This window comes from Pristis pectinata, chromosome 24 (genome assembly GCF_009764475.1).
Source record: "Pristis pectinata isolate sPriPec2 chromosome 24, sPriPec2.1.pri, whole genome shotgun sequence".
NCBI classification, from domain to species: Eukaryota; Metazoa; Chordata; class Chondrichthyes; order Rhinopristiformes; family Pristidae; genus Pristis; species Pristis pectinata.
Window position 1 is genome coordinate 6,500,092 of NC_067428.1, and position 23,384 is coordinate 6,523,475.

A 23,384-nucleotide genomic window follows, 5' to 3' on the forward strand; every position below is an offset into this window, starting at 1 on the left:
CTTATAAAGCAGGAGTCAGACAGTCACACTTGCAATCCGCTCACCAATTTTCTCCCTGTCTTTGGCCAACATTACTTTTGATTGCCAATGTCACATTTTAACTCCTCATCTGTTGATACCAGGTCCACAATGTCAACAAATAACAGGGAAATAGTTCACGGAAACTTAGATGATATCAGATTCAGGTGGTGAATAACAAACAACAAGGCCAGGCTAGCAGAGATACATTGAGTGCCTTTGGACTGGGGAAGGTTTACACATCTCATGACCAGCCTTTGAATGCAAGGACGTGGGTGATGACAGTTTTCCAATTGGCCGTGAACCTGTTTAAAATCGAACAGCTGTTAGTGGCGATCTATGTTATGAGTGAGATGTCAACAGTTCATCAAGACTCACATTCCAGTTGCAACAGAAAAGAAAATATTTGGTAAACTACAAAATATTCCACTGAACTAACTGATATGTGCTCTCCCTCGCCTTCCACTGCCCCCACCCCCCCCACCCCCTTCCCCACCAATCGCAGACAGCATTGGGCTACACCGCGTGGAAAATGTGAGTCACACAGAGACTGCAGTCAGCCTGCACCTGTACAGTCCACCATTTGACAGCTGCCATTGCTACGATGAAAGAACAGGCTACAAGAACAAAGTCAAAATGACTTTCTGGAGCAGATTTGGTGAAAGAACTCCTTTAGTAAGTTTTAATGAAGGAATCGGAATGTAGCTGACAGATAAGGATGGCTGCAAAATGTGGGATGTACAGTTCTGGACGTCTCTGCATCTTTCCACCTATGCAGTCAGTGCAAATTTTATGACTGCAACTGTGGTTTCGTCTATCATAGATTTATTGCTTATAAATGAGGTATAATCTAAGGAACCAGTATGTCAGTCTCTCCCCAGTAGCTCTATCCACTGATTAGACAAGGTAAGAAGGGTTCCAAGTTCATTTTCCACGCTGCAAAGGTGGTGGTACAGATCCTACAATGGCCCTCAGTTCCCTTGTCACAGGAGACAAAATACTGGATGTGGTACCAACTCCCAATTATTGAGTGACTCTTACTGTAAAGTACAGTATGCAAGTTTGTAAGGTGAGAATAGGATAAGACAGCTGTGATGTTCTCCAAGCCTTCCTCCTCTATTGATGTTCAATGGCATTTAACCTATTTGGACAAACTGTTCTCCTGCAAGTGTTAGTACAGTCAGGAGAAAAGTAAAATTAATTGGAACACAAGTTATGCAAAAAATAACCTCGCCACCATTCAGAGTCTCATGTCCTTTTGAGGTTTTTACTATTGAATCTCATTCTGATCTTAATTTATCCCTTCACTGTGGCCCACTGAAAAAGTATCTAACCTTCGTGTAGGAATAGCAAAAAGCAGAAACTTAGCATTGTATGTGGGAGCTGTGACTAAAACAACGGCCAATTGGGAGACGATGTTGGAACTCTACAGTGGTTCCCCATGGTACAATGCACTGACTCTCAATGTTCTCCACACCATGGTGCAGTAACCCCCCTGCCAGAATTCACTAGTACTGCATAATGTCTTACATTGATAATTAATGCCAGAATGCGTTGCCAGCCATTGGCCCACAGTTAACTACTTATGAATTCAATGTATTGACACGTCTCATACCTTCATGCAGAGGGAGACAGATATGAACTGTTAACTATAATGGTCTATAACAACAACACTGTCTGTTATTGAGATTCTTTGGAAATTGCAATCAATAACATATTCTGTTAAAATAGAGGGAACTGGAAGCCAAACTTCATTTTCGTTGAATGTGAATTTGTTTTGTCAAGGTGACATAGTAGCTGCTAGGTTGTAACAGGATTAGGATGGGTGTCACCACAAGAATTGGCTTGCCCATAGATGGAAGAGGGTGGTGGTTGATAGGTCTCACTCTGGTTGGAGGTCCGTGACTAGTGGTGTTCTGCAGGGATCTGTACCGGGACCTCTGCTGTTGGTGATATATATAAATGAGTTCAATGAAAATGTGAATGGGTGGGTTAGTAAGTTTGCAGGTAACACAAAGGTTGGTGGTGTTGTGGATAATGTAGAAGATTGCCAAAGGATACAGCGGGGTATAGATCAATTGCAGATATTGGCAGAGAAATGGCAGATGGAATTTAATCTGGCCAAGTGTGATGTGCTGCACTTTGGGAGATCAAATATAAAGGGACAGTACACAGTTAATGACAGGACCCTTAACAGTGTTGGTGTACAAAGGGATCTTGGGATCCAAGTCCATCACTCCCTGAAAGTGGCTGCACAGGTTGATAGAGTGGTAAAGAAGGCATATGACATGCTTGCCTTTATTAGTCAAGGGTCAGAAAGTTATATTGCAGCTTTATAAAACCCTGGTTAGGCCACATCTGCATTCAATTCTGGTCGCCCCATTGTAGGAAGGATGTGGAGTCTTTGGAGAGGATGCAGAAGAGGTTTACCAGGATGCTGCCTGGATTAGAGGGCGTGTTCTATGAGGAGAGGGGAAACACTATGATGCTGGAGGAACTCAGCAGGCATCAGTGGAGAAAAGCAGGCGGTCAACGTTTCGAGTCAGGACTCTTCCTCAGCATTCTCCACGGATGCTGCCTGGCCTGCTGAGTTCCTCCAGCATCATAGTGTTTTTCTCCTAGATTCCAGCATCTGCAGTCCTTTGTTTCTCTTCTACGAGGAGAGATTGGACAAGCTAGGGTTGTTTTCTCTGAAGCGGCGGAGGCTGAGGGGAGACCTGATAGAAGCTTACAAAATTATGAGAGCATAGATAGAGTAGTCAGTCGGTATCTTTTTCCCAGGGTCGAAATGTCTAATACCAGAGGGCATGCATTTAAGGTGAGAGGGGCAAAATTCAAAGGAGATGTGCGGGGCAAGTTTTTTACACAGAGAGTGGTGTGTGCTTGGAATGCAGTGCCTGGGGTGGTCATGGAGGCAAATATGACAGAGGCATTTAAGAGGCTCTTAGGCATATGAATGTGTAGAGAATGGAGGGATGTGGACGTTGTGCAGATAGAAGAGATGAGTGTAATTAGACATCATTAGCTTAATTAGTTCGGCACAACATCATGGGCTGAAGGGCCTGTTCCTGTACGGTACTGTCCTATGTTCTAAGAATTGCTTGGCTACAGCTCACATTTGAGAGCTAGAACGTGCAGTCCAACATAGCTGGGTGCAGTTGGAACTATTTAGATTTGTGTGGTTAAGGGACATCATACTGAGTAAAGCTGGGCTGTGATGGAATCAGGAGGGACATGGCCATATGTGGCATTGAATGGGCATAGCACAACAGCACAAGGCATTGCTATGATCATATAGAGCAGTGCTGGAGTGTATTACATCTATCACCATGAGGACTTATTTGCATAAAGCATGGATACCGAATGTGGAGTTATTGGCCTGGAACGTATTGGAAATGGATTGTGGTAAAACTGTGGTCACATACATCGTGAAAAGTGAATTATATCTCTTGGGGAGTGATACAGTTATATGAACCATTGTTACGTGGTATCTCTGGGGTTAGCTATGGGCTCATGAACTATTGTAATGGGATAGCTTTTTTCCAAGGAGGTAGTGGAAATATTACATGGATAATTGTTATGTAATATTTGGCTGGAGAGAAGGAGGATTAAAGTAAAAGTCTGCATGATGGCCCTCTCTAGGGGTTTGTGTGCTGAGAAGTTTCAATATAGTTGAGGAGTGCAGTGAGACAATTGTGTTGCAACGGGAGGGCAGATCAAAAGCACACTGTCGGGTGAAAGTGTACTCGAACATAACAATAACAAAATATTTCTATCACTCCAAGGAAACTTCAGAATCAAAAGAAAACAACTGAAGCAAATGGACCAAGAAAAGTTGGGACACAAAATGCCATCTCTTACAATTGTGGATAAAGTCATAAGAATATCTTGTTTATGATTTGTCTGTCCAGTGTGGACTTACTTTCTTTAAATGAATGTCTGACCTCTAGGTTCTATTTCTGAATGATTTGTATGCACAACAGTTTCAAGTACTTACTGTATTTTGACCTTAACCAACTTTCTTTACCTTAGATCTTTTAACTTTACCCTTAAGGGATCTTTCCAGTTGTGTTCATAATTGGAGTATTCATCACTGGCTAATGGAGTCACTTTGCAAGTGGAAAGCTAAAGGATTAGAATTGTAATCCAGAAGTCTTTTTTCCCACTATTTGCTTGGTTCAAGTAACCAAACAGGCAAGATTCTCTCCAATATCATGTGGACCACGTGCCTTTCTGGAACCCGCCCCCCCCCCCCCCCGCCCCCCCCCCTCGCCCCCATCAACCAACCAGGGCTTCACAATAGTTATTTCTCATTTCAGACACTGGATTTGAAATTATCTGTGATGTTAACAAATGAGCACTTTCTTTGTTAATGCATAGAACCATAGAACATAGAATATTACAGCACAGAAAACAGGCCATTCGGCCTTTCTAGTCTGTGCCGAAACTTTATTCCACTAGTCCCATTGACCTGCACCCAGTCCGTAACCCTCCAGACCTCTCCCATCCATGTATCTATCCAATTTATTCTTAAACCTTAAGAGCGAGCCCTCATTTACCACGTCAGACGGAATCCAGTGTGAGAAAAATAAAATCATATAATCACAGAGTTGTAAAGCACAGCAGTGGCCCTTTGGCCCACCTCATCCATGCTAACCCTTTTGCCCTTCTACACTAATCCCACTTGTTCCATGCATCATTAGGATCCAATAATACTTCCCTCCAACTCCTAACTGAGGCAAGGACACCGAGATCTTCAGCCAATTCAAGTTTTTCTCCAACCCAAAAGGGTTATGAACGTACAAATTATTTGTAAAATAATTCAGTGTTACTTTCTAAATGCTTGATCTCCTTGTTTTCTAAAGTTCGTTTCTACACCCATCTGAATGTAAGTTGCACTGATATATTTCCAAAGTATTATTTCAGCAGAGCTAACAACCCATTTAAAATGATCAGGCTAACACCTCAATAAAAAGTATGGACAAAGCTGTGTTAGAATAGTAAATCAAGTATTTACTCACTAATATCACCAACTATTTCTAGACTGTTCTGATGACCCATCATAAAAAGCTTCCAGAACTCTTCTCAGAATGGCATTGCTAAAAGTGAACAATAAAGTTTATACCTCTTTTATCAGAATTTGTTAATATTATTGTGTGAGGTGCATCTCAGTAACACACCTGCCCAGAAATTGAATCTTCTCTTTATTGATATACTAAAAGGTTATTGCATGTTGCTTTAGCACCAAATCGGGATCCCAAAACAATTGTGAAGTTGGCTGTAAACAAGTGTGCAACAGCATTACCTTGGTGTACACCTAAAGCAATGCATTGAAATGTATGTTGCACAATGACTGGTATTACTCGGTGTACATTTGATGCTGTGAAGGTATTGGAATTGGTTTATTATTGTCACTTGTACCGAGGTACAGTGAAAAACTTGTCTTGCATACCGTTCGTACAGATCAATTCATTACACAGTGCATTGAGGTAGTACAAGGTAAAAACAATAACAGAATACAGAGTAAAATGTCACAGCTACAGGAAAGTGCATTGCAGGTAGACAATAAGGTGCAAGGTCACAACAAGTTAGATTGTGAGGTCAAGAGTCCATTTCATCGTATAAGGGAACTGTTCAATAGTCTTGTCACCTTGAGCTGTCCTTGAGCCTGGTGGTATGTGCCCTCAGGCTCCTGTATCTTCTACCTGATGGGAGAGGGGAGAAGAGAGAATGACCCGGGTGGGTGAGGTCTTTGATTATGCTGGCTGCTTCACCAAGGCAGCGAGAGGTATAGACAGAGTCCATGGAGGTGAGGCTGGTTTCCAGTGTCAGATATGGTGGCGTAGATCCAGACTGGAAGAGCCTGATCCAATTAAATGATTGCCGTATTTATTCACCAAGATCCCTCTGTTCCTTCACCCCATTTAGATTTGCACCTTCCAAGTAATAAGCAACCTATCCTTCCGACCAAAACTGACTTCCTTGTGCTTATCTGTGTTGAACTTCACTGCCAATTAGTTGCTCCTTTGCAAGTTTATCAATGTCTTCTTTTAACTCATTGCAATCCTCCTCTGCATATGCCATAACCAACCATCTGCCCTCCACCACCTGCTGCATTACCCACGATTGAGAATCATCTGCAAACTTAGAAATTGTCCCCCCCCCCAAAAAAAAAGGATTTAACTCCCAAGTCTAGAACTCCCTGAGTTCTCAAGGAGCAAGAATGCGAAAAATAGAAGTTTCTGTCACATGCCAAGATCCTATTGCTGCAGGGAGCCTAGAAGCGTTTGGAAGTGCAGAGATGCAGTTAGAAAGAAATTAGTAAATCAAAGGAAGTGCGTGAAAAAAAAAAATCGGCAAATGAAACCTAAAGATGTTTTAGAAATATTAAAGGGCAAGAGGAAAGCAAACAGAAGAATAGTGTTCATAAAAGAAAAGATTGGCAACCTGCCCAAATGTTCTTGCACCTCTTTTTTTTATTATCGTCATCGTCCTTCCTCCTCCTCTTCAAAACCTCCTCAGTTCGGTTTTCTCCGTGAAAGTGAAGGACCTAAACCACCAGCCTGGGTTGGACTCAGAGCCCAGGTGTGTGTGTGCATGTTTGTGTGTGCATGGGTGTGCGTGCATGGGTGTATGTGACTTGAGTGTGTACGTGTGTGCAGATGCATGATGTGCATGCATTGGTGTGTGTGTGTGTGTGTGTGTGTGTGTGTGTGTGTGTGTGTGTGTGTGTGTGTGTGTTTGTTCCCTTGCCCATTCGTTGGTGTCTTTGTCCCTCCCTGGAGTGGTCACTAGTTTTACACCATCCCTTAAGATTTCAGCATGTCATTACAGTGAAGTGCTGAGGGCAACCGGCACTGGCAGAACTGGTGTCTGCCTGCTTGTTTCTGAGTGTCAGTATCTGCCTGTCTGTCTCTGAGTGTCAGAGTGTGCAGGTTGCTGTCTGAAGTGAGTCCAGCTGAAATATTAGTTTTCCTCTTGACATATTTTGACAGGATATGTATTTGTCTTGCTCCATGTTCTGGGTTATGCTGCTCCTTGTGGTTAGTTAAGCTGCCACCTTGTGGAACATGTTAAAGCATGAAGATTTAATGTGGCACAGATACCTCCATTCTGGGTAGATCTCAACAATTGGGACTTCTAGGACCTATACAGAAGAAAGGGGGACACAGTAATCCCCCTCCCCTCTCCTGCCTCTCTCTCTGTCACAGCACGTACTTGGCAGCAGTTGTGTGACTTTTGGGGTACCTAGCCTCATACTAAACATTAACAATAAGTGCATTATCATAAATTTGATTGAGCTCATCTACTGGACATGATCACAGAGCACTTGTTTTTAAGCATGATGTAGAAAGATTTTACCCAGAGAAAACTGTGTTAGCAATTGTGGTAAAATTGTGCCAGTTGCAAAATTGGACCGGGCACTTCTGGGCACAGTCTACGTCAGTACTTCTGATCCTCTCCTGCTGTCAGGTGCACACCTTATGGCACCACCAACTCCACCTGCATTGGGGGACACATGATTATCAAAACAGACCTGTCTCCATAGAACTGGGAGCACATTCCGCTACATTCTTGCCATTCTAGCTACTCAAAGTGATGGATACCCTGACTGGACAACCTTACACTGTTTGCAGGCTGCTCAAACACAGGTTCATAGAGAGACATAGCACGGAAACAGGCCCTTTGGCCCAGCGAGTCTACGTGACCATCAATCACCCTTTTACAGTAATTCTAAATTAATCTCATTTTTTATTCTCCCCACATCTCTTCCCCACACCACCCCCCCCCCAGATTCAACCATTCACTTACACATCAGGGGCAACTTACAACAGCCAATTAACCTACCAGCCTGCATGTCTTTGGGATTTGGGAGGAAACCGGAGCATCCAGAGGAAACCCATGCAGTCACAGAGGAAACACATGCAAACTCCTCACAGACAGCGCCTGAGATCAGGATTGAACTCGGGTCTCTGGCACCATGAGGCAGCAGGTCTACTTGCTGCACCACTTTGCTACCACAATGTTTGTTTCTGAGCATTTAGCCGCCGGCATGCTCAGTCAATGGGTGGGCCAGTGGGAGCACTGCTGGCAGCGCTCCATTACTGAAGACCTCAGGAAAAGAGTGGCAGGTTAGCAGGGAAGTTCAGGAACCTCAAAGCAAAAGGCAAGTTCATGCCCATCTGTATAGTATCCTACCTGGACCTGTCTAAAGAGCAATGCATCGACGGACTAATGTTTTCCAAGGCTGTCAGCATAGAGACATGGGGGGCCTGGAACATGATCTAAAGCCAGGATTCTCAAGCAGTGGTTCAGATTCAGGTTTAAGTTTATTGTTGTCGTAGGCAGACACACACAGGGTATAGTGCCATGAAAATTAGCTTTTTGCAGCATGGTACTTTACAAGACGAGGACAAACATAAGTCAGCATAAACTTAAATTAACATAAATTATACTAACTTACACATGGGCAAAATAAACAACAAAATGAACATAACGACACTAGTGCAAGATTGAGAGAGAAAATGTGGGCTTCACTCTGTGCGGAGACCAAGGTAGCAGTAACTCGCCACACACCTTCAATGGATCCATATGGATCTTTCAATTGGCTGCTCACCACAACATTGGACAAGACTTGGAGCCTCTCTACACACAAGGGAATGACCTCTTTTATCTCAATGAGGAGTACAGTTACATTTACATTTTACATACAAATTACATTTAGTAATTCGGGAGGTTGGTGAAACATTGGCCTTTATTGCTAGGGGCATGGACTATAATGGTAGGAAAGCTTTGATGCAGCTTTATAAAGCACTGGTTAAAGTGAGCACAGTGAACAATGTTGGTCTTCACTTACTTCAGAGGCGGTATGGAGAAGGTTCACAAGCTTAATTCCCGAGATGAAGAGGTTGGTGTATGAAGCGGGATTGAGCAAGTTTGGCCTTTGTTCATTGGAGTTCAGGAGGATGAGAGTCAGACAGCACGGGAGCAGGTTCGTTGGTCCACCATTTCCACACTGACCACTAGGCTCTGCACTAAGCCCATTTTTCCCTCTCACATCCCCATCAACTCCCTGCCCCACTTCATTGAAACATATAGGATTCAGTAGGGAATGGATAGATTGGATGCTGAGAAGATGTTTCCCTCACTGGGGGCACCTAGAATATGGGGGCATAGTTTCAGAGTAAGAGTGGTCCATTTACAACAAAGTTGTGGAGATGCTGCACAACTTAATTGTAAGTAGACCACTCTTATTCTGAAACTATGAATAAGGGACTGGAGGGCTTGAGTTATGAGGAGAGACTGGATAGGCTGGGACTGTTTCTCCTGGAGTGAAGGAGGCTGAGGGGTGACTTGAAAAGGGTTTATAAAATCATGAAGGGCACAGATGAGGTAGATGGTCACTGTCATTTTCCCAGGGTTGGGGAGTCTAAAACTAGAGGGCATTGGTTTAAGATGAGAGGGGAAAGATTTAAAGGGAACCTGAGGGCAAGTGGTGGGTACATGGAATGATCTGCCAGAAGAAGTAGTTTTGGCGGCTGTAATTATAATGTCTAAAAGATGTTTGGACAAGTTCTCGGATAGGAAAAGTTTAGAGGGATTTGGGCCAAATACAGACAAATGAGACGAGCTCAGGAAGGTTGGCATGGATGAGTTGGGCAGAAGGGTCTGTTTCTGTGCTGTATAACTCTATGAGTCCATGAGTTTCTTTTTATCAGAGGGTCACAACTTCTTGGAATTCTTTACCTCAAAGGCCTGTGGTGGTGAAGCTATTGAATATATTCAAGGCAGAAATTGACAGACTTTTGAACTAAAAGAGAGGTGATGAGTATGGGGAGAGAGCAGGAAAGTGGTTCTGGGACCAAGACTGGATCAGCCATAATCTTATTACAGAGTGGTGCAGGCTTAAATTGCTGATTGGCCTACTCCTGCTCAATCAGAGCTAAGGCTTGCACTGGCGATGATAGCGCAAATGGTTTCCCTTTGTGTTCTAGCAAGAATACAGAAGTACATGTCTTCCCTGTTGGTAACAAAAATATAGCAGCTATCCAATGACAATAGCTATGACAATAACACATCTTGTTTTTGTGAATAGGGCATACAAACCCAATCCAGCTAAATACCACCCCAACCATTAACAAAGTGATGGAAGGGACCATCGACAGTTCTACTGAGTGGCAACTGCTTACCAATAGCCTGCCCACTGAAACCAAACTTGGGTTTCACTACAATCACTCCATTCCAGACACCATCATATCCTTGTTCCAAACATGGAGGAAAGAGTTGAATTCCAGAGCTGAGGTGAGAGTGACTGCCCTTGAGATCAAGGTGGCATTTGACCAAGTGTGGTATCTAGAAGCCCTGATAAAACTGAAGTCAGTGGGAATCAAAGAACAAACAACTAATGGTGGGAGTCATACCTTCTGCAAAGGAAGATGCTTATGACTGTTGGAAGTTAATCATCCCAGGTCCAGGACATCTCTTTAGAAGTTCCTCAGTGCAGAGTTCTCGGTGCAACCATCTTCAGCCGCTTCAGCAATGATCTTTCTTCCATCATAAGCTCAGAAGTGGAGATGTTCGCTGATTGCAGAGTGTTCAGTTCCAGTCACAACTCAGCAAATGAAATATTCCATGCCTGAATGCAGTAAAAGCTGGGAACATTCAGGCAGATAAGTGACAAGAAACATTTGTGCCAAGCAATGCCAAGCAATGACTGTCTCGATAGAGTCTAACCACCTACTCCAAAATAACATTATCATTGCTGAGTTCCCCACCATCAACATCTTGTGGGGGTCAGCATTAACCAGAAACACAAACAGACCATCCACATAAATACCATGGCGAAAGAAGCAGGTAAAGTCTAAGAATCTTGTGGTGACAGCCCAAAGCCTTTCCACCATCTACAAAGCACAAGTCAGGAGGACAATGTAATATTCTCCATTTTTCAGGATGAGTGCAGCTCTAAGTACTTTCAAGAAGCTCAACACTCCTGGACAATACAGCCTGCTTGATTGGCACCCCATCAACCACCCTAAACATCTATTCATCACCACCAGTATATTGTTGCTGCAGAGTATACCATCTACAAGTGCACTGCAGTTACTCACTTAGACTACTCCAACAGCACCTCCCAAACCCACAAGCTCTACCATCAAAGACAAGGGCAATAGGCATTAGGTCACACAACATTTTCATTTAGAAATACTTTGCTGTTCCTTCATCATTACTGGGTCTAAATACTGGAAGCCCGTGCACAACAGCACTGTAAGCACTATGACCAGGACACCTGCAACAAGTCAAGAAAATGGCTCTTCACCACCTGCTTAATTAGGGATGGGTAATATATACTACCCTTGTTAATGAAGCCCAGTGAGAAATAAATACAGGCAGTCCCCGGGTTACATAAGGGTTCCATACCTAAGAACTGTCCATAAACCAATTGTTCTGTAAATCAGAAACAAACAATTTCAAAGAGGGTTGATTAGCCGGAACATTCATTTATTGGCTTCCCCTGTGTTGTTACAATGGTACAGAATCAGAGTGTCTCACATTCAGAGGCTAATTTTGATGGCCTTGTAGTATCGATGGATATCACATTGCTTGATAAAGTATTTTACAATTGTCAATGGAAGAGATTTGTCTTGTCAGTTTCCAGAGCAAATATCTTCAGTGGCCTCCCGCTATGAACCGACAGCTATGTTTTAAAGACAGCTATGTCTGTTTGATTACTGCAGGGAGGTTATATGAAAACAGTTTATTGTTGAAGACTAGCTGTCACTTGAATGAACGAGCTACTAACCCTATTCCCTAACTCCTGAAGAAGCTTGCGTTTCTGTAACGAACTTTCCTGTCTTGCAAAACGCTTTAAAGAATTTATGGGAGAATTTGTGTAGTCAGATTTCTGTAAGTCAGGTCTTCCGCAACCCAGGAAGCCCTTGTAAAAGGAATAATGAAGTGAGTATAAATATTTGAGTACTTTGATGTAATCCATCAACATTGCAAACTGCTCATTCACTTCAACAGTGTTGCATATTTTTTTCTGTATGTAAGATAGCAGGTATGCAGGCACGTCCAGATGAAGGGTCTCGACCCGAAATGTTGATTGTCCATTCCCCTCCATAGATATATGTATGTATGTATATAGGGTAGGCATGTACAACATCCCCTGTGGCACTTAGTTACAGGGCACCTTGAACCTTCTAATCTGCCCATTTGTCACTGCCTCCGTCTTGCTCATCCTCCCCACTAGAGGTCGCTTTCGTTGGATGACCGGCCATCCCCTCATTTACAGTCCGACCCCGCCTCCCCTCTGCGCCGGTTGGCCAATTTCGTCTGCCGGCCAACTCATTCGCTGGAATGGCTATCAATCAAAGGTGGTTCCGTTTTTTCCCTTTTCCCTCAGCCAACCCCACCAATCGCCGGACGAGGCGGAGCCGCGGTGCTTTCTGGACCTTGTAGTCCGGGCATCACGTGGCAAGGCCGCCGGGACGGTGTCGCAGCAGGCGCGGCTGGGCGGAGACGCATGCGCGCTGAGGCTGGCTGGAGGCCCCCCCCCCCTCCCTCCCTCCCTCCTTCCCTCCCCCCACCGCCCCCCCCCCCCCTCCCGAGGCGGACGATCTCCATTTTGCTCTCGGGTCTCGGCCGAGGCGACGTGCGGAGGGCTGGCGGTGGCGGCGGCCTCGTCCCCCCCTCCCCGGCTGCTGGTTCGGTGGCCCGGCCGGTGCTTAAATGGCAGCAGCGGCCCGACGATGGACATCAAGACGGCGGTGTTCAACGCGGCCCGGGACGGGAAGTTGAAACTTATGCAGAAGTTGCTCAACAACCGGAGCGCCGAGGAGCTGGAGGCGGTGACGCTGGAGAAGACCAACGGCGGCACCCCGCTGCTCATCGCCTCCAGGTACGGCCACCTGCAGGTGGTCGACTACCTGATGGAGCACTGCAAGGCCAAGGTGGAGCTGGGCGGCTCTGTCAACTTCGACGGGGAGACCATCGAGGGCGCCCCGCCGCTGTGGGCGGCGTCGGCCGCCGGGCACCTGTCGGTGGTGAGGTCGCTGCTGGAGCACGGCGCGTCCGTCAACAACACCACCCTGACCAACTCCACCCCGCTGCGGGCCGCCTGCTTCGACGGCCACCTGGACATCGTCAAGTACCTGATCGAGCACAAGGCGGACATGGAGGTGGCGAACAGGCACGGCCACACCTGCCTCATGATCTCATGTTACAAGGGCCACAAGGAGATCGCCAAGTACTTGCTGGAGAAGGGGGCCGACGTGAATAGGAAGAGCGTGAAGGGGAACACGGCTTTGCATGATTGTGCAGAATCGGGGAGCCTGGAAATCATGAAGATGCTATTGAAGTGCGGGGCTAAGATGGAAAAGGATGGCTATGGAATGAGCCCCTTGCTCGCAGCCAGTGTCACGGGTCACATGAACATCGTGGAGTTTCTTATAAATCATGCTCAGACTAAGAAGGAAGATCGAATAGACGCGCTTGAGCTGCTGGGAGCGACGTTTATTGATAAGAAAAGGGATTTACTTGGAGCTATGAAGTTCTGGAAGCGAGCGATGGAGATGCGACACTGTGACAAAAGTAAAGTAGTTAAGAAGCCACAAGTAGGGCAGTTGGTGTTGGCCTACGATTATGCAAAGGAAGTAATGACTTCTGAAGAGTTGGAAGCCCTGATAACTGACCCAGATGAAATGAGGATGCAGGCTTTACTGATCAGAGAGAGAATTCTTGGTCCATCTCATCCAGACACTTCTTATTATATCCGTTACCGAGGTGCTGTCTATGCTGACTCTGGAAACTTTGAACGGTGCATCAATTTGTGGAAGTACGCCCTGAATATGCAGCAGAACAATTTAGACCCCTTGAGCCCTATGACTGCAAGTAGTTTGCTATCATTTGCTGAGCTCTTTTCATTTGTCTTGCAAGACCGTTCAAAAGGCAACCTGGCCATGAAGGTATCTTTCAACGATCTTATGGGTATCCTGTGCAAAAGTGTTCGTGAAGTAGAACGGGCAGTGAACCAGCGAGAGAACCCACCAGAAGTTGCACAGTTCACCAAAGCTTTGTCCATTATTTTGCACTTGATCTCCTTGTTGGAAAAGGTAAAATGCAGCCCTGACCAGGAGCATTACAAGAAGCGAACCATTTATAGGCTCTTGAAGTTGAACCCAAGAGGAAAAGGCGGTTTTACCCCACTACATTTGGCCGTTGACAAGGATACAACGTCGGTTGGTCGCTATCCAGTTTGCAAGTTTCCTTCGTTGCAAGTGACCTCTGTTCTGTTGGAATGTGGTGCTGATGTTGACTCGAGAGATTATGAGAACAACACTCCCCTGCACATAGCTGCATTCAACAACAATCTTGATATCATGAACATGCTAATTGACACTGGTGCACATTTTGACGCCACCAATTCCTCCAAGAAAACTGCTTGGGATTTGCTGGATGAAAAGAAGATGGCCAAGAATTTGATTCAGCCCATCAACCACATCACCCTCCAGTGCCTTGCTGCTCGTGCTATTGAAAAACATAAGGTGATTTATAAAGGATTAATTCCCGAAGAACTGGATGCTTTCATTCAACTACACTGAAGTGCAAAATTGTGTTAATGAATTTGGATGCATGCCAAGGTGCTTCTAATGGAGCTTCAACAACTTGCATTGATGTATGAATATACCAGAAAATGGAGTGAGATTAAAATCAGTCTGTCTACTGAAGGGCTATTTAAATCTTGCAGTGCTAAGACTTAAGGTAGAACAATTAATTTTGCAGGTCATTCTGTATTTTCTGGCCACAGCATTATTCATGCTGTGTTGTAATGGAGTCTAAATGTTGGGCTAGAGCTGGGGTTGAAAGGCAAGCTCATGCATACGACTGCTAAAGCACACTTAAAGAGAATTTTTTTTTTATTTTGTTCCTTCTCCAGTTGGCTTACTTCTGTTGTTCCCATTGCTGCAACCTTGTATGTATAGATCATAGCATAATGCCCTTAATGATCAGAATTCCAAATTTCAATTGGCCGATTACTTTACAGGTGTATTCCTCAAACTACTTCAAAACTGTTGGAAAGTTAGAGCTTCCAATGTTATAAATCTGAATGATTATCTTGCTCGGGCATCTTTTCTAAGATTCAGCAAACATATGTGCAACTGGATCCATAGAGTAATACAGTGCTACCAAGTTATATTTAAAATTTCAGTACCTATCTACACTTCATAGCCTAATTGGAACAAAGATGGAGATTATACTGGTGTGCTTTCCTAATATTTAAAGGAAAAAGCCACCAATGCTGCAAATAACATTTGTCAGCATTGAAAAGAGTAAGAGATCCTTGCCGATTCAAACCAACCTGCTTTCTGTCATTCACTGTCCCAATTTTAGTTGAGACTTTTATGTTACAGATACAATAAATGTTTGGCACTCTTGGAGCACAATGTTTAGTAAAACAAGATTTTATATTTGCCTTTTAATTGCAAGCAGTATACATACAAACATTGCAGCTGGTGTTCCAAAACTTCAAATATTCAGCCATCCTTTGTTTGAAACTTAACAAGACTTGAGATGAAAGCGTACTTCATAGTTCAGTAAGTGGACTGACTTATTGGAAGGAAGAATCTTACGTTACAGATGTGAAAAAGGGCAGATTAACCCATTTGAGTACTAAATGTCCTTTGGCACTTGCACATTTATTTGCCAAAAAATGTTTTTTTTCCCATAACACTGGCTATTATAAGTGTCATTTGAGATCACCACTAAGCCACAAGGCTGTTTGTGTTCTCCGAATAAGCAAAACGTTTTTAAATATACTGTTAAAAATGTAACTGCAGTCCACATTGGGTTGAAGGATGGCAAAGACTTTAAACCCTATTGTAAATACTGGGACTGTTTCAAAAGGCACTATGTATAGATCTAATTTGTTTTAATAGGGTTTTATTTAATGGGGGGGGGGGGGGGGGGGGGGAAAGAATCTTGCAAACCAGCAGTGGAACTATCTATTTTCACACTGCAAAAGAATGCTCTTTTTTTTAAGCACTTCATAACTACATTTGGAAATCTGGCTTTTGAATCTTATTTAAGCACATTCTTTGCCCATTCAGAGTTTACACTATGTTGTTTGGTTTGAAGAATATTAAGTGCAAATTGCTGCTGAGCTGTACGTGTGAATTGGATGGCTCTTATAATAAAACAGTACATTCAAAACGGACTGATGTAGAACACTGTTTAGTCCTTTGAATGATCCATTTGGGAGGATGACCATATTATAGGATGTGCATTGTTGGAGGAAGGAAGGACAGAGAGAGAGAGAGAGAGAGAGAGAGAGAGAGAACTGGACAACTTTAAAATTCTAAAAGAAAATTGGGGTAGGATTTGGTGCACTTTACTTCATATCAATTGAAATGCAGGAGAAGAAAGCCTGTATCTATTTAGAAACTTGGAGAAATAAAAAGGTTCATAAGGAAATAGCAGTTTAAAAGAAGAAAATGTAGAGTTATGGAATTATTAAGTTTTCCTTCATATCCAAAATCCCAGGAACAATCTCCTGATGGTGGGGTTGTGTCAGAATAATGGATGGACTTCGTGGAGAATTAAAAGTATTTAAGGTAAAAAGATTGTTTGGAATGTCAGATGAACTGAACTATCCACAGGCAACAGACTATTATAAGGAATCTGTCTTCTGCCTGCTCCCAAACAGTAGGCTTAAAGTTCCCGATACCATCCCGAATGCTCTTGTCCACTTTGAGTGGTCAACCCCAGGGGTCAGTGAGAGAGCTTTTTCAAGGAAGCTGTGAGAATGTCTCTGAATATTTTCCTGTCTACCTGGTAATCTCTTACTGTGGAGCTCGGAACAGATTCAGGATTCTGGCATAGTCATGCAAACAATGTGGCTTGCCCAGTGTAGCCAGCTGAGTGTAGTTTGGGCATCAATGTCTGCCTTCAGTGAGATGTGGTTCTTGAGATTTGGGAAGTAGTCCAGGTTTTCCACAGTTTCATTACGAGCCTCTATTTTGGAAGGTGGTGTTGTATGGTGGGTGCAGCTAGGTAGAGGTCCATTTTTTTTTGTTTGTAGATATTAAGTACAAGGCCCAGCCTATCATTTTTCAGTAAATAAGTCAAAGATGACTTGGGAGTTCAGCCCTTGAATGTACACAGAAGTTAATCTCATCCGCATACTGCAGCTTGATGACAGAATTTGGGGTGGCCTAGGTTCTGGAGTGAAGGTAACGTATTTTATCATTTACCCTGCAGACTTGCTCCACTCCAGCAGGAAATGTTGGAGGTCATAGACCCGCACAGCCCAACTTGTCCATGCCAACCATGGTGCCGACCTGAGCTAGTCCCATTTGTCTGTGTTTGGCCCATATTCCTGTAAACTTTTGCGATGTCCAAATGTCTTAAAACATTGTATTTGTACCTACCTCTATCACTACCTCCAGTCCTGGCAGCTCTTTCCACTAATCCTGCCCTCTGTGTGGAAATATTTGCTCCTGAAGTCCCCTTTAAATCTTTCCCCTCTCACAAATCTATGCCCTCTAGTTTTCGATTCCTCTACCCTGGGGAAAAAGAGTGACCATTCACCTTGTCTATGACCCTCATGATTTTATAAACCTCAAAGAGGTCACTCCTCGGTCTCCTATGCTCCAGGGAAAACAGCCTAAGCTTATCCAGTTGCCTTGTAATTCAAGCCCTCCAGTTCTGGCAATATCGTCGTGAATATTTTCTGCACCCTTTTCAGCTTAATGACATCTTTCCTACAGCTAGGCAACCAGAACTACACACAATACTCCAAGCGCGGTCTCACCAAAATCTTGTACAGCTGTAACGTGATGTACCAACCCTCGTACTCAATGCCCTCTCCAATAAAGGCAAGTATGCCATACACCTTACCACCTTTTCTACCTGTGTTACTTCTTTTGGGGAGCTATGTACTTGTATCCCTAGGTGTCTCCGTTCTAAAGCAATCCCCAGGGCTCTGTCATTTACTGTGTATGTCCTGTCTTGTTTTAACTTCCCAAGATACATCACTTTACACTTGTATGAGTTAAATTCCATCAGCCATTCCTTTGCCCACCTTTCCAGTTGATCTGGATCCTGTTGTAACCTTGGAGAACCTTCTTCACTGTCCACCACACCACCAATTTTGGTGTCGTCCCCAAATTTGCTACTCATACCACCCACATTCTAATCCAAACCATTAATAGAGATGGCAAACAGCAATGGACCCAGCACAGATCCCTGCAGCACACTGCTGGTCACAGGCCTCCGGTCTGAAAAACAACCCTCCACTACCACCCTCTGACTCCAAGCACCAACCTTGTGTCCAATTGGCTGGCTCTCCCTGGATACCATGTGATCTCACCTTCTGGACCAGCCGACATGAAGGACCATGTCGAAGGCCTTGTTAAAGTCCATGTAGATAATGCCTACCACCCTGCCCGTGCACAAAGCCATGCTGACTATCCCTAATCAATCCTTGTGTTTCCAATTGCAGCTAGATCCTAATCTCCAGCAACTTGCCCACCACTGATGTTAGGCTCCCTGACTTGTCCTTGCAGCCCTTCTTAAATGAAGGCATAACATTAGCCATCCTCCAGTCTTCCAGTACCTCGCTCATGGCTAATGATGATACAAGTATCTCCGCCCTTGTAATTTCTTCTGTGGCTTCCCACAACGTCCTAGGATACACTTGTTCAGGCCCCAGGGATTCGGGGATTTATCCACCTTTATATGCCTTAAGACTGCCAGCACCACCTCTTTTGTAATGTAGATGTGTTTCAGGACATCAGTATTCTCTTCCCTGAATTCCCTAGCTTCCATTATTTTCTCCACACTAAATACAGCTGAGAAGTATTAATTTAAGACCTTGCCCACGTCCCATGGCTCCACATATAGACGACCACATAGATTCTTAGAGGGACCTATTCTCTCCCTAGTTACCCTTTGGCTCTTGATATATTTGCAGAATCTCTTAGGATTCCCTTTTACCTTTTCTGCCAACATTATCTGTTTTTGCTCTCCTGATTTCTCTCAAGTGTACTCCTACATCCCTTGTACTCTTCAAGGTCAAATGCAGCATTTCAGCAAGGAAAGTGATGAGGCAATGATGTAGCCTTTCTTGACACCAGTCTTAAGATTGGGTCTGTTCTGGTCAGGAGTGTTATCGTAAAATCTTGTGTTTGTTTCTCTAGCTAAACAAGATTATGCCCCAAGTATTTTGCCAGAAGAACCTTGTTGGAGCTCCCTTCATTGCCGATCACACTTGGGCAAAGGGCTGTGTCCCTTCCCATCCTTGAGTGACTCGGGAGGATCAGTTCCCCCCCCCCCACTTTTGGATGAAGACCTGAGTTTTTCTCAAGGTCATTGAAATCCTCCTTCACATCGTCCTTAGCTTCCAGTGTTGGAACACGTGCCCTGACTGTAGTATGCTGGTTCCATCTTGGAGTGAGCAGGTGGGTCACGAGCTGTTCACTAATTCCACGGAGAATTGCTGAAACTCCAACTAGCTCGTGTGAAGACTACCTTCCTGTTAGGGTCAACAGAAGGTGTACCCACCACCTCATTCTTTGAACTGGCTATTTCCTGCCTATTGCGCCTCACGCAGGACAGCAATATTGATGTCAAAGTGTCTGATAGCAAGGCAACATTAAGGTTTGTTACTCCTGTCCATAAAGGTCCTGACTCCAGGTGCCAATCTCAGTATTGTGGAGTGGTTTTGTTTAAAAGTGAGGTGACTGTTGCACACCCTGCACAGTTGATAGATTGAGGTTGTAAACCAATGACAAGAAGGACAAGATGTGTGGAGACCTGACTCTGTCACACGGGCATTAATACTCACGTTGCTGGGCACACAGGTGCCACTCAAAATATCCACACGTGTGTGTGTCCAATAGATAATGGGAAAGCAAATTGGTATGCAAAATTCTAACAATTTAAACAAGGGATTTGTATTAATCTAATATTAAGTAGGATGTGTTTGGTGTTAATAGTATGGGGGGCATAAAATTCTTAAATTGATTTCATTAGAACATTTTAGATGCTATGTAGCAATAGGGCAATTCCGAATTGAGTTTTAGGGAATGAACCTGAATGGGGTGGATGTATCAGTGGGAGACTGTCTTGGTAGTAGTGATCATAATTTAGTTAGAATAAGCACAGTTATTGAAAAAGACAGATTAAAAAATAACAGTGCTAGATTGGGGAAGGCAAATTTTTTTGAGTAGTGATTCAGCAAAGATGGAGTGAAAAGGCACTTGGAGGTAAATCTCAATCCAAAGTGGCGGCATTCAGGATGGGAATTCGAGGGTAGACATGTTTCCGCAAAGAAAAAGGCTGAGACTGCTAACTCTAGAGCTCCTGGATGACAAGGTTCCTAGAGGGTAAGGTGAGGCAAAAGGAAATAAGCCAATGGCAGAAACAGAAAACTTAGTGGAGTATAGAAAGGTGAAAACAAATGGGAAATTGGGGAAAGCAAAGAGAAGGTAGGAAAATGTACTGTTTTATAATTACATAATAAGCAAGATGGTATCTAAGGAAAGGAATTAGAACCTTGGGGTGAAGGTGGAGGATGTGGGTAAGGTTACTAATGAACACTTGCAGTTGTCCTCGCAGGAAAGGGGGACAGTGCCGATGTCATTGTTCAGGAGGAAGAGTGTGACATACTTCCTCTCTCACTAAATTCGTCCAATGAAGTATTAAGAGATTTTGGATCTTTGAAACCGGATAAGTCACCAGGCCCAGGTGAAATGTATCCCAGACAGTTCAAAGAAGTAAGGGAAGAAATTTCAGAGGCTCTGACCGTCATTTTACAATCTCCCCCGACGACAGGAGTAGTACCATAGGATTGGAGGACTGCTAATATACTGTGGTGTTGTTTAAAAAGGGATAAACTGAATAATTATAGGCCAGTTCGTGTAACCTTGGTGCTGGGTAATTATTGGAATCAATTCTGAGGGATAATGTCAATCTTCACTGAGAAAGGCACAGACTAACTGAAGACAGCATGAATTTGTTAAGAGAAGATCGTGTCTGACTAACTTGAGGGTTTTGAGGTGGTAACAAGGAGGAACAATGAGGACAGTATATATGATGTGATCTACATTGTTTTTAATGTGGTTTTTGACATGATTCCAAATGGCAAATTGATCAAAACATCACAAACCAATGTGATCCATGGGTGAGTGGCAAATTGGATTGAAAATTGCCTAGTGATAGGAAGCAAAGGATAATGGCTACCTAGTGTTTTTACGATGGGAACACTGTTGCCACAGGGCTCAGCACTCAGTTTGGAGGATAGACTTAACCATAAGGCTTGTGAGAAAGTGGTTTGTAGGTGATGTAAAAATTGTCCCTGTGGTTGGCAGGAGGAACCGCAGGTCGTTTGGGCAGAAACATGATCAATGCAATTCAATCTGGAGAAATGCAAGGTATGCTTTTGGGGAGATGCAACAAAGTAAGAGGATAAACAGTAAATGGGAGAATAGAGGGGTGTGGAGGGACAAGTGGAACTTGGGGTGTACACCCACAGGACAGATTGATAAAGTAATTTAAAAAGTATGTGGAATTATTTCCTTTTTAGCTGAGGAATTAAATATAAAAGTGGGAGATGGTGCTAGAACTGTACACAAGTGAGGTTATGGCTTGAGTACTGTGTACAATTTTGGTCCGCACATCACAGGGAAGATGTGGTTGCAGAGGAGATCTGTGAGAACGTTGTCAGGACTGGAACACTTAGATTATGAGGCAAGATTTGGTAAACTGATTGTTTGCTTTGGAATGGAAGAGGCTGAGGGGAGATTTAATTATGGAATATAAAATTATCAGGATAAATTTAAAAAGGACTTTTTTTCCCCTTAATAGCGGGATAATAAACCACAGGGCATAAATTTAAAGTAATCGATAGAAGTTCTAGAGGGAGATGAGGAAGTGGCAGAGCTCTGGAATTCATTTCCTGAAAGAGAACGAAGGAGGATGAGAGGTGATTTGATAGAGGTGCACAAGATGATAGAGGCACAGATCAAGTGGACAGTCAGAGACTTTTTCCCAGGGTGAAAATGGCTATCATGAGGGGACATAATTTTAAGGCGGTTGGAGGAAGGTATGGGGGGGCATGTCAGGGGTAAGTTTTTTTACACAGAGTGGTGGGTGCGTGGAGCGCTCTGCCAGCAGAGGTGGTGGATGCAGATACATTAGGGACATTAAGAGACTCTTAGATAACCCTCCACTCATTGGCTATGTGGGAGGGGAGGGTTAGATAGATCTCAGAGCAGGATAAAATGTCAGCACAACGTCGTGGGCCGAAGGGCCTGTACTGTGCTGTTATGTTCTACGTGTACATGAAGAGCTGTGATCTGCAGAGCTGAAGACCTAGTGCTGAAATGTTGGACGATTGGACCACCCTTCAACTATAATGACATAATGGGCCAGGTGGCTTCCTGTGTCATAAATTTACTCTGATTCTATATCATGTCTGGAGTAGCAGCTGTACACAAGGCTGAAGTGAAACCTGGTACAGGACGCGCATGTTCAGCAGTGGAAGCAGCTTGCTTCAGACTGAACTAAGAGGTTCCAAAACCAATCAGATCAAAACTCGTGGTCTTGCCGTCCCAAGTCATGAATGGTGCTGGATAGTTGAACATGGGGAGGGGGACTGGGGGTTCATGGATGTCCTCGTCTCTAATTGTGACGAGTCATATCTTCAGTCAGAAGCACCGAGTGGATTTCTCTTAGCATGCTACAGAGATCCTCACCATCACAGAAGCTGGTCTTCAACCAATCCCTTCACTCCATGTGATATGAAGAAACGACTGAGAATAGATGCAGTAAGGGCTATGGGCCCTCGCAACGTGCTGGCCATTGGTGATTAAAATCCTGCTGCTGAACTATCCATGCCTTTAGCCCAGCTGCTCCAGTCCAAACGCAACTCTGGCTTCTCCATAACGATGTTCAAATTGCCCAGGTATGTCCTGTACACAAGGCAAAACGTGTCCCAACCAGCCAATTACTGCTCTATTAGTCCTCTATTTATGAGCATAGTAATGGCAGGATCTTCGTCAATGCTGTCAGCCAGTACCACTTGTCAATAGCCTGATCACCGAACACTTGGGTTCTACCGGGACCAGACCTCATTCCAGCCTAGGTCCAAAAATAGACAAAGTAGCTGAGTTCCTTGATGTGACGTGAGAATAGTCGCCTTTGACAACAAGGTAGCATTTTAACAAGTGTAACATTGCACTAGTAACTGAAGTCAATGACAGTCAAAGAGAGGACTTTCTGAAGGTTGGTATGCTCCTCCTGTGAAATGTGGGAGATCGAGGAGCAGTCGTGTGCCCCTGACGACCACATTTGCAGGAGGTATGTCC

At 44.0% G+C, this 23,384-nt stretch overlaps 2 protein-coding genes across 4 annotated transcripts in view; both read left to right on the plus strand.

Annotated features, from left to right (window-relative positions):
- Positions 1-5,149, plus strand: part of LOC127582773 (cysteine dioxygenase type 1-like) — a 42,815-nt gene extending 37,666 nt beyond the window's left edge. For all 3 annotated transcript variants that reach the window (XM_052038346.1, XM_052038347.1, XM_052038348.1), the window contains exons 4-5: positions 524-693; positions 3,804-5,149. In XM_052038346.1, coding sequence (XP_051894306.1) covers positions 524-693; positions 3,804-3,833 — 200 coding nt within the window. In that variant the 3' untranslated portion in view covers positions 3,834-5,149. The remainder of the gene's footprint in view (positions 1-523; positions 694-3,803) is intronic.
- A 7,479-nt stretch (positions 5,150-12,628) lies between these two features.
- On the plus strand, positions 12,629-16,231 carry LOC127582772 (protein fem-1 homolog C-like). The gene has a single exon (XM_052038345.1). It carries the CDS (start codon positions 12,768-12,770, stop codon positions 14,616-14,618), a length of 1,851 nt encoding a protein of 616 aa, XP_051894305.1. The 5' UTR covers positions 12,629-12,767; the 3' UTR covers positions 14,619-16,231.
- Positions 16,232-23,384: the final 7,153 nt, after the last annotated feature.